At 43.3% G+C, this 12484-nt stretch overlaps 1 protein-coding gene across 1 annotated transcript in view; it reads right to left on the reverse strand.

The window, feature by feature from the left end:
* The window catches only part of LOC111951305 (cadherin EGF LAG seven-pass G-type receptor 1-like), a 120087-nt gene that overhangs the window by 49257 nt on the left and 58346 nt on the right, over positions 1-12484 (reverse strand). Inside the window, exons 6-7 of the mRNA XM_070434694.1 lie at positions 11844-11959; positions 7013-7101 (exon numbers count right to left, since the gene is read on the reverse strand). Of these exons, the coding sequence (XP_070290795.1) occupies positions 7013-7101; positions 11844-11959 (205 nt within the window). The remainder of the gene's footprint in view (positions 1-7012; positions 7102-11843; positions 11960-12484) is intronic.

Consider the following 12484-nt stretch of genomic DNA (forward strand, 5'->3'; position numbering starts at 1 on the left):
GGTAGAGCAGAGACACACAGAGAAACAGAGACACAACACTAGCTGCTCTGTTTGGTAGAGCTAGCATGGCTGAATTTAATAAGAGAACGCTGTTGGGAGRGTGAGAGAGGAGGGAGAGAGCAGGCAAACACTGCATTGTGCTGTGAGAATGACCCAGCGGGAGGKMCAGTGAGGCTAGACCTGTTTGTGTAGCCTGGTATCAGATCTGCTAATACGGTGTGCAGCCAACTCGTATGGTCACTGCCGTGCTACTACTTGTGGTTCTAGGCCAGTGGTTCCCAACCAGGGGTACTAGGACCCATGGGGGTACTTGGYCTATCCACAGGGGGTACTTGAGAAGACTCATGAGGTACTTCAGGGKTACTCCTGGCAGAGCAAAATTGAGTTGGTGGGAAAATTCCATGTGACAGTTGAGTCACGGTAATCTCCTCTTATGCACTCTGGACATGCGTTGGTAGTACCCGACTGGCTAACGACCATTGGGTCTCTAATGGGCTGGTACTCAGGGCTCTATTGTCCCTCTAACCACTCTGACATCACATCAAACACATCAAAATAGTGTCATCGCTGTGATTTCTGTGATTGATCAAACAAAGAAATTCAACAGGTTTAAACTGAGTGGAAAACATGTTTGTTGTTTCAAAGCATAACACAACAAAATGAACAGCGCTTTCTTTTTTTGTACTTTTTACCCAATTGGTAGTTACAGTCTTGTCCCATCACTGCAACTGACGTATGGACTCGGGAGAGGGCGAAGGTCGAGAGCCATGACCCTGCCAAGCCACACTGCTTCTTGACACACTGCTCACTTAACCTGGAAGCCAGCCACACCAATGTGTCAGAGGAAACACCATACAACTAGCGACAGAAGTCAGCGTGTTTGCGCCTGGCCCGCCACAAGGAGTCGCTAGAGCGCGATGGGACAAGGACATCCCTGGCGGCCAAACCCTCCCCTAAGCCGGACGACGCTGGGCCAATTGTGCGCCGCCTCATGGGTCTCCCGGTTGCGACACAGCCTGGGATCAAACCCGGGTCTGTAGCGACGCCTCAAGCACYACGATGCAGTGCCTTAGACCGCTGCGCCACTCGGGAAGCCCCTGAACAGCGCCCTCTAAGGTGATGATTAATATACATATTAGAGCTTATGCATAGGCCTATATATGAGCCCAAGCAACAACAAAAGAAGCCTACCAATACATAGCCTACCGCATATTATGTACGGCAGAAAAACATTTAAAAATGAACTAGGGGATGCTGTTGGTTCATTGATTGTGCAGCGCGGCTTACAGAGTTAGCCTACAATTATAGTACATTTGTATTTGACTTCGAATAGTCTAGTAACTGGGCATTTTTTTWATTTCATCATTAATAGACTGACACATGACTTTTAGCTACAGAATATCTTACCACAGTGCGTTTCCATCTCGTCCGCTCTCTCCTTCATTTATATCTCGAGCGTGCAGAGAGTCAGTTAAATGAAATAGATGTTACTATCGATGTTCCCGAACAGATTTCACTAGGTTTCCCAAATGAAGCACTGGGTAGCTTCAGGAACAGGGTGGAAGAGCCCATGGCATACAGGGTCTGGGCGGAATATCACCTCTCACGTAGCGAGAGGATGCACGCTCCACAMACAGTGGTTGATGGGTGGAGTGAAATAAAAGGAGTAGCCTACCTGGCATGAGGGGAAAACAYAMCTGGCGCGGAAAGGAGCCTCCRTTCACTATTAGAGTGCATACAGATTACATAGTTTTTCCCCCCGCCCCTGTTCCTGCCCATTTGATAATGTGTCATTCCAAATAGAAAGTCATTTGATATATTATTAAAGAGAAGATGAAATTGAGAATAGTCTGATGGGTGAAAATATGATCACTTGATGAGGGAACGGTATGTGCAGCCTGCGGCAAGGAACAGAGCGCAAGCTTTTTTTTGCAACTTTCTCAAATCATCAATAGCCTAAAGTCGCATCGTGCAGCCCATATATGTTTTGATGTCTAAGACAATCTAAAGTTTGTATCATTCACAACTAAAGTTGCCAAATAACTCTAAATCTAGCATATAATACCCGTTTCAAATGATCACTTTTACGCTCAACATAGCCACTTCATATGCGGACTCTCGCTCTGGAATGGGAAAAAAATCCTTTCCATTTTACTCAGCTAAGTTCAATTATATTSTTCTTACTATAAAATCATATAATATAAAATRATGGCMCGGGACTTGTCTACTAAATGAACRAGGCTACAGCCTACGGCATGGATTAATAAAGCCTCGTATCTATAAAGGCCTTGTTATCACCATCTCCATCAGTCAGAGTATGAGTTTTAGATGAGAGCTTCGATGCARCAGTGTGATTAGGGCTAGCTATTAGAGCTAGCTAGGCCTGTCTGTGTCTGGGAATGTGGGTAATAGAGCATGTTATACTGTAACATGTAAATAACATCATGTCCTCTAGACTACTCCGTCCAGACCACAACTATTAACAAGTCTTACACTAGGCCCAGACATAGACCCCTTTACAAATAAACACACAGACATACACACACTTGTCAACCTCTTGTCCTTACTGAACATTCATTATTCAACATAGTGCCTAAAGTCATCCATCATAAGACAAAGCCTGCCTGCCTGCCGCTGCTTCAACYAGTGGTCTACAACAGAAAAGAGAAGAACAGAAATACACCACAGTGATTCAACATACTTCCTCCCCAGACAATCATCCTTCGGAGAGATGACGTAACGTCACTTCCTGCTTCATTACCATCAAAACCTGAACAGTCCAGGAATATCCCTTTCTCTCTGTGTGTTTCCTTTTTAGCTCAGAGAGAGAGAGAGTGTGTGTGTGTGGGTGTGTGTGTGTGTCTTGTGCCAACTCCTCTTGCTGTCCTTGAGACGTCGTTACTCCACAGCCAAAATAAATTGGGAATTTCTAAAATGTCTTCTATTGTGTGAAATCTTCAATAGGGAGGCCACCCCCGCCCTGCATGAGTCTCAGCACCACACACACCACCGTAAATCCCCAAGCACAATGCAAGTGTGTCTGTTACCATGGTGGCCCAATGCCCCTCATAGCCCACCCCCTTGCGGCCTCTGACCTATGGTTTGAGCAGAAAGGGGAGCAGACTTTTAGGGGCTGTTTGGGGTGACTGGGCCTCTCCACTCTGATATGGACAACCCTTAATCTAACCGGTGCCTTGAGAAGCCTTGAGTAGGCCATAAAAATATCATAGGCCGAGTCCCAAATGGGACCGCATTCCCAGCAAAGTGCACTACGTTGGACCAGAGCTCTGGTCCATGGTAGTGCACTGTGTATGGAATAGGATGTCGCGTGGAACGCAGACATTGAGAACCCCTTTATGAGTTCTCCAAGGCTCTGATGTAGAAAGTGATAGGTCTTCTGAGCTTAGTCTGGCTTTAGATGAAGGCCTGGATCCTATCTGGACTGTCAGGGCCAGGTTTGGCTGTTCTAAATGTGACTGGGGTGAGGTATAACATAAGGTGACAGCGTGCCTGGTTGAGGTAGCCTCTTCCTAGCTTTAAGGGATTTCAGCCAGTTCCTGGGCAGCAAGGTTATTATAGTGTTTTTATATTCGTTTTTATTTCCATTAATTTTTCAATTTTTATTTTAAATTCAGATTCTCTTTTTTATTTAGTTCTAGTTGTATTAAAATATTTATTTTTATTTTTTAAATGTAGTTTTAGTGTTAGGAATAGAAAGCATGCATTGGAGGCTAGTTTTTTGTGAATTATTTGTGCCACTTCTTGCAATTGGGGGCAGTAATACATAGGGTGATTTGCTAGGTCATAGGTTAGGTTGAATTATTAGGTCAATCTCAACGTGAYTTGGATTTATTAAAAGGAATAGCCCGAGACTGGTGCAAAATAGAYGTTGGAAGGAAAATGTATTTTSCGTATGTTTACAACAATCCAACGCTTTTTAACTTTAGTAGTACATGTAAGAAGAATCAAGTTAGCTACCTAGCTGATTWTTTTGCTAATGATAGCTTGTGATAGTGATCAAAGATTGTGTACACACTGACAAGATACTGGACTGACCGCTCTAACAATGGGAATAATGTCGGCAAAGGCATGAGGAGGTTGGATCAGATGGGGACATTCTGGCCAATGAGAGGGCAGATAAGCRTRTGAACAACAGGCACAACTCTGATATAAAATAGTTTTCTCAAAGTTGCCGGAATACCATGTGCGCCCACTTATATCAAAGCAACCTAAACATTACTGCTATTTGATCGAATAAGCCTCACGTAGCAATTTAGCAATTACATATKKTGTTGACCAAATTCGACCCTCTCTCATTGACCTCCAAACTAAAAAAAATGGGATGTGTGTGTGCTAGAGGCTTTTCCACCCGACATGCATACATAAAATAAATGTAAATGTAGACCGGTTTTGAATGAACCCGAGAACAGTTAGACCTGTTCCAAAACACGACCATGCCAAGCCGCACTGCTTCTTGACACACTGCTCGCTTAACCCGGAAGCCAGCCGCACCAATGTGCCCGGAGGAAACACCGTCCAGCTGGCGACCGAGTCAGCTTGCAGGCGCCCGGCCCGCCACAAGGAGTCGCTAGAGCGTGATGGGACAAGGAAATCCGGGCCAGCCAAACCCTCCCCTAACCCGGACGACGCTGGGCCAATATGGCGTCGCCTCATGGGTCTCCCACTCACTGCCGGCTGTGACACAGCCCGGTATCAAACCCAGGTCTGTAGTGATGCTTCGCGGTGCAGCACCTTAGACCGCTGCGCCACTCAGGAGGCCCCCCAAATGATCAACTTACGTGTCCTTAAAAACTGCCTATAACAAATAAAACAAAAAACAACTAGTTGTTGTATGATATATAAAGTAAGAGAAGCTTAAGCCCTAGAGAGATGGAGAGAAAGACAGAGGTATGCCGGCACCATGTTCCCAACACAGACATGYATTTCTTTATACTTGTCAGATAGACTACTACTGCTATACAGAAATAGGAAGCAAATTTATAMATTTTCAGTATTTTTTTTWAAGATAAGCATTATATTGTTAGATTAAAGGCAGAACTCTGGTTGGTCTAAAACATTATTCCTCAACTTCAACTTGTCGACATTGTTTGTAGGGGAAATACGAACAGGTTATTATATTTCATAATTCAATTAAGTTTKGCATCTCGCCCTCTTCGTTTTTTACTTTTCACGGTTTGACTGAGAGTAGCCCTATAGCAGGCCCTACCGTTAATTCCATTAGATTGCGGCAAACACAACAGTACAGATTAGCCACCAAAAATGTCTCGACAAAATGAAACAAAACACTTTTTGCAAACGCTATTTAAAGAACTGGTTTAAATTCTTAAATAGGCCTACAATAATAATGATATACAATCATATTAATGATAAAACAAATGATAATAAATACTCAAATAAATAAARGTTCGAAAATTGCATCAAAGCTGAATAGCGCGTTGCACACAGTCCATTAAGGTCGTGCCAATCTTCTTCTCATCTTTGTCCACTAGTATTACAACTTGTCCCCCAGGACATTCTTCTTGTCTGAAAAGGATATTACTTCAATGGAAAAGGCCTTTCACTGGCTCTCTCCTCAGCAACAGGCGCACATGAGGTGAGCAGCCTGAACCTGTTTCAGCTGGACATATTATTGAGTTGCAACTGGCTGACGCATAACAAGCTTGCCCAGTTCTCATCACCTCACACACATTCAATTAACAGAGGACGGGTCCAATCGGGTCCAGTCTGTAATACCTTTTTTGTTGCACATACCCGAGACCCATAGCAATTATATCAGACCTGACCCAGATCCGAGACAAAAGTCACAACTTAGGACCCGCTCCGGTCCAGGGTCGGATCTATTGGACCCGTGAAGACCTCTAGTGTGTGCACGTGTGTGTGTGTGTGCGTGTGCGTGTGTGTGTACTTGTGGGCTCGCCCATGCGTGTGTGTTAGCGCTCACTCATGTGTCTGTGTGTGCGATTGTGTTTGTTTTACGTTGCCGACAGAACACTAGTAGCATAGGTTCAGTCACGGGAGAAACTAAACAAGCAAGAAAGAGGAGGATTTGGTTAAGAAACAGGAAATCTGCCCAGACTGGCAATAGCATGGAAATTAATCTCCCCTGTTTCCATGGTACTTTACCCCCAATACAACACACAGAACAATAAGAACCAACACAGGTCTGAAACCTGCTAGGAGGTCGGCCAATCACAATGCAGTATTTGACGTCTGCTACACCGGGTTAGGGAAGGCAGGAAAATAGGAATCAAAGACAGGCAGGAGATAAAGAAACCTGTCTTTCGTGACAAAAAGGTACGAGGCCATTCTAAAGCTTCAACACAAGCCACATGCCTTCCAGTTGACATTTGCTTTTCTGGAAACCGGTTGGGAAAGAGTCTAAAAGTCGGCGCTAAGAAACTCTCACATGTTCAGAGAAGCATAGTCTATAATATAGGGTTGAGGTAGGAGTAGGCCTGTACGCAGAGATGGATAGAGCTGAGATGTTGTCTGTCTGCTGTTGTAGTTCAATAGGCCCGAGGCCGTGGAAGTTTGCGGAAAAATAACACCCAGCAATTGACTGCCATATCAGTCTAATATACAATTACCTTTGGTGGTGAATTTGATATGAAATAATCCTCCTTAAGATTGGCTTTTAGAAAGAGCGTGGGAAAACCACAGTTTCCCTCTGGTTTGAACAGTTGACATGTAATATAATTCTGATTAACACACACACGACTCTTGACACACACACGACTCATAAGATCTTAATGATATAATCGTGATCTGGTACTTAAATTGAGTCACAATTTATTTCAATAATCCATAATAAAGGTGGTCAAAATATCGACAGACTATCAACTAAGGTTATCTGAGTAGGTGAACTTGACAGGTATGCAGACTTCTCCATTGGGGTGTCCATTATATTTCCGTCTTCAACATATGTTTCTATGTASAGYAACAAACAAGCCAGACGAGACAGMGRGATAAACAAGGTGTAGCGGTGTCTTACCTTGTTGTAGTAGTGCAGCTGGACAGAGTGCCACTGGCTGTCACTGACCCCTCCGGGAACAAAGGGATGGACCACGGTCTTAGTCTCTCCTGGAGGAGGGTGAGAAAGTGATGGGGAGAGAGAGGGGAGAGAGGGAAAGAGGGAAAGAGGGAGAGGGAGAGAGGGAGAAAGGGAAAGAGGGAAAGAGGGAGAGGGAGAGAGGGAGAGAGGGAGAGAGGGAAAGAGGGAGAGGGAAAAGAGGAAGAGGGAAAGAGGGAGAGAGGGAGAGAGAGAAAGAGAGAGAGAGAGAGAAAGAGGGAAAGAGGGAGAGAGGGAAAGATAGGAAAGACAAGAGAGATGAAAAGAGGTTGTGGTTAATTCAATACCATATTGTCTGTTGAATGTACATAACCCTGTATGCCAGACCTGTAAGCTCTACTTTAATGTCAACGAATATATGCTTTACAACATGTACGTCAAAGTTAAAATCAACGTCAGGAGACCTATTTCTCTTACATGAAACTCCAACATCGAGAATAAAAACACAGCCAGACAGCTCACACAGTCATCATAAATCACACTCACTGTAAGAACACCAGGGTTTTCCGACCATATCAATGGTTCTCGTTCACAACGTCTGCAGAGCAACAATCACACCAGATTTACCCAGGGCTTTACTGACTGTTTACCAAGGGCAGGAGTCTCTCAGGAAGAATTTACCCACCAACTCAGTCAACAGTAAGCAACACTGTAGCTGTGTTACACAGAGTCATTAGTCACGGTGTTTAGTGTGTCTTTATCAGGAAAAACTCAATGACTTCTGCAGTCCCACGTTGCCTTCTCTTGTCGAGTGTGTGGTATCAACTCCGGGGTCTCTCTAGACATTGGCAGTTAGACACACTCAGCGCAGTGGCTTCAACAACAAGAGCTGTGTTTGTTTCCGTGCATACAGTTGAAGTCGGAAGTTTACATATACATTTAAACTCAATTTTTCACAATTCCTGACATTTAATTCTAGTGAAAATTCCCTGTCTTAGGTCAGTTAAAATCACCACTTTATTTTAAGAATGTGAAATGTCAGAATAATAGTAGAGAGAGGGATTTATTTCAGCTTTTATTTCTTCCATCACATTCGCAGTGGGTCAAAAGTTTAAATACACTCAATTAGTATTTAGTAGCATTGCCTTTAAATTGTTTAACTTGGGTAAAACGTTTTGAGTAGCCTTCCACAAGCTTCCCACAATAAGTTGGGTGAATTTTGGCCCATTCCTCCTGACAGAGCTGGTGTAACAAAGTAAGGTTTGTAGGCCTCCTTGCTCGCACACGCTTTTTCAGTTCTGCCCACAAATGTTCTATAGGATTGTGGTCAGGGCTTTATGATGGCCACTCCAATACCTTGACTTTGTGGTCCTTAAGCCATTTTGCCACAACTTTGGAAGTATGCTCGGGGTCATTGTCCATTTGGAAGACCCATTATCGACCAAGCTTTAACTTCCAGACTGATGTCTTGAGATGTTGCTTCAATATATCCACATCATTTTCCCCCTCATGATGACATCTATTTTGTGAAGTGCACCAGTCCCTCCTGCTCAAAGCACCCCCACAACATGATGCTGCCACCCCTGTGCTTCACGATTGGGATGGTGTTCTTTGGCTTGCAGGCCTCCCCCTTTTTCCTCCAAACATAACGATGGTCATTATGGCCAAACAGTTCTATTTATGTTTCATCAGACCAGAGGACATTTCTCCAAAAAGTACAATCTGTGCCCCATGTGCAGTTGCAACCGTTGTCTGCGGTTTATTATGGCGGTTTTGGAGCAGTGGCTTTTCCTTGCTGAGCGGCCTTTCAGTTATGTCGATACAAAACTTGCTTTGACTGTGGATATTTATACTTTTTGTACCTGTTTCCTCAAGCATCGTCACAAGGTCCTTTGCTGTTGTTCTGGGCTTGATTTGCTCTTTTTGCACCAAAGTATGTTAGATCTCTAAGAGACAGAATGCATCTCTTTCCTGAGCAATATGACGGCTGCGTGTCCCATGGTGTTTAAACTTGGCGTACTACAGATGAACGTGGTAACTTCTGGCATTTGGAAATTCCTCCCAAGGATGAACCAGACTTGTGGAGGTCTACAATTTTCTTCTGAGCTCTTGGCTGATTTCTTTGGATTTTCCCATGATGTCAAGCAAAGAGGCACTGAGTTTGAAGGTTGGCCTTGAAATACATCCACAGGTACACCTCCAATTGACTCAAATTATGTCAATTAGCCTATCAGAAGTTTATAAAGCCTTGACAACATTTTCTGGAATTTTCCAAGCTGTTTAAAGGCATAGTCAACTTAGTGTATGTAAACTTCTGACCCACTGGAATTGTGATACAGTGAATTATAAGTGAAATAATCTGTCTGTAAACAACTGTTGGAAAAATGACTTGTGCCATGCACAAAGTTTTCCTGTTTGGTTGCCTTACAACCTGGAATTAAAATAGATTTTTGGGGGGTTTGTATCATTTCATTTACACAACATGCCTACCACTTAGAAGATGCAAAATATGTTTTCTTGTGAAACAAACAAGAAATAACACAAATAAACAGAAAACTTGAGCGTGCATTACTAGTCCCCCCCAAAGTCAGTACTTTGTAGATCCACCTTTTGCAGCATTACAGCTGCAAGTCTCTTGGGGTATGTCTCTATAAGCTTGGCACATCTAGCCACTGGGATTTTTGCCCATTCTTCAAGGCAAAACTGCTCCAGCACCTTCAAGTTGGATGGGTTCCGCAATCTTTAAGTCATACCACAGATTTTCAATTGGATTGAGGTCTGTGCTTTGACTAGGCCATTCCAAGACTAGGCCATTCCAAGACGTTTAAATGTTTCCCCTTAAACCACTAGTGTTTCTTTAGCAGTATAATTGGGGACATTGTCCTGCTGAAAGGTGAATCTCCGTCCCAGTCTCAAATCTCTGGAAGACTGAAACAGGTTTCCCTCCAAAATGTCCCTGTATTTAGCACCATCCATCATTCCTTCAATTCTGACCAGTTTCCCAGTCCCTGCTGATGAAAAACATCCCACAGCATGATGCTACCACCACCATGCTTCACTGTGGGGATGGTGTTCTCAGGGTGATGAGAGGTGTTGGGTTTGTGCCAGACATAGTGTTTTCCTTGACGGCCAAAAAGCTAAATTATAGTCTAATCTGACTAGAGTAGATTCGTTCATATGTTTGGGGATTCTCCCACATGCCTTTTCGTGAACACCAAACGTGTTTTCTTATTTTTTTCTTTAAGCAATTGCTTTTTCTGGCCACTCTTCCGTAAAGCCAAGCTCTGTGGAGTGTACAGCTTAAAGTGGTCCTATGGACAGATACTTTGCAGCTCCTACAGAGTTCTCTTATTATTTATTTTTAATTCACCTTTATTTAACCAGGTAAGCTAGTTGAGAACAAGTTCTCATTTACAACTGCGACCTGGCCAAGATAAAGCATAGCAGTGTGAACAGACAACAACACAGAGTTACACATGGAGTAAACAATAAACAAGTCAATAACACAGTAGGAAAAAAACAAAATGAGTCTATATACATTGTGTGCAAAAGGCATGAGGTAGGCAATAAATAGGCCATAGGAGCGAATAATAACAATTTATCAGATTAACACTGGAGTGATAAATCATCAGATGATCATGAGCAAGTAGAGATACTGGTGTGCAAAAGAGCAGAAAAGTAAATAAATAAAAACAGTAAGGGGACGAGGTAGGTAAATTTGGTGGGCTGTTTACAGATGGACTATGTACAGCTGCAGCGATCGGTTAGCTGCTCAGATAGCAACTTTGGTCTCTTTGCTGCCTCTCTGAATAATCCCCCCTTGCCTGGTCTGTGAGTTTTGGTGGGCGGCCCTCTCTTGGCAGGTTTGCTGTGGTGCCATATTCTTTCCATTTTTTAATAATGGATTTAATGATGTACGGTGGGATGTTCAAAGTTTCGTATATTTTTTTTATAATCCAACCCTGATCTGTACTTCTCCAGAACTTTGTCAGTGACCTGTTTGGAGAGCTCCTTGATCTTCATGGTGCTGCTTGCTTGGTGGTTCCCATTGCTTAGTGGTGTTGCAGACTCTGGGGCCTTTTGGAACAGGTGTGTGTATACTGAGATCATGTGACACTTAGATTGCACACAGGTGGACTTTATTTAACTAATTATGTGACTTCTGAAGGTAATTGGTTGCACCAGATCTTATTTAGGGGCTTCATAGCAAGGGGGTGAATACATTTGCACGCATCACTTTTCCGTTTGTAACTTTTTAGAATTTTTTTAATAAGTTATTTTTTCCAATTCACTCACCAATTTGGACTATTTTGTGTTTGTCCATTACATGAAATCCAAATAAAAATCTATTTAAATTACAGGTTGTAATGCAACAAAATAGKAAAAAGGCCAAGGGGATGAATACTTTTGCAAGGCACTGTAGGTCTTTATGGCTCGTTAAGTGTCTATACTGTCATGAATCAGTCTGCTCAGGCTCTGTCAGGGGGAAGCAGCTGCTCGCTGACCACAGTAAAACACTCAGCCCTTTCACACAGCCAAAGCCAATGCATCTCTAGGTGTAACTGCACAGCAGCATAGCCAGACAATGGAGAGGATGAAATCCTGTAACTGTTTGTTTCACACTGGTCACRGAGTGCAGCTGATAAGAGTATTTACCAAGTGGTTTGTGAAAGCCACATWAATGATTTCCTTACAGCAGAGTTGATTAATCAAGCTATCAGCTAGTGTTGATACRAGCAACTTGTAAGTCATTTTCCAGCTCTTTGTGTGAGCACGATTATTTGCACTGTGGACACACACTGCGCCCTCTCACCTGCAGAGAAGGTGAGTTGGATCTGYTCCTCGATAATCTCCAAGGCGATAAAGTCGTGTTTCTCGTTAAATCTCCCATTGTACAGCAGCAGGGCATTCCTCTCTCTGGTGGCAAACCTGGGGACAAGATGGACACAGGGTCAACCTTCTATTGTCAAAMCCCACATTTGGTGCCAAAATGGCACCAATTCAAATCCTATATCTCAAACATAGTTAGCCAAACTTTTGTTTTGTGAACAATTATTCATTAGGTTTTTACAGTATGTGGCATAGTTAGACAAACTGTCACAGAGTCTGTGTATCTAACCCAAACTGCTAGATAAGATACACTATATATACAAGAGTGTGTGGACACCCCTTCAAATTAGTGGATTCGGCCATTTCAGCTTCACCCGTTGCCGACAGGTGTATAAAATCAAGCACACAGCCATGCAATCTCCATAGACAAACATTGGCAGTAGAATGGCCCGTACTGAAGAGCTCAGTGACTTTCAACGCGGCACCGTCATAGSATGCCACCTTTCCAACAAGTCAGTTTGTCAAATTGCTGCCCTGCTAGAGCTGCCCCAGTCAACTTTAAGTGCTGTAACTGTGAAGTGGAAACGTCTAGGAGCAACAACGGCTCAGCCGCGAAGTGGTAGG

This window comes from Salvelinus sp. IW2-2015, linkage group LG24 (assembly GCF_002910315.2).
Source record: "Salvelinus sp. IW2-2015 linkage group LG24, ASM291031v2, whole genome shotgun sequence".
Taxonomy (NCBI): domain Eukaryota; kingdom Metazoa; phylum Chordata; class Actinopteri; order Salmoniformes; family Salmonidae; genus Salvelinus; species Salvelinus sp. IW2-2015.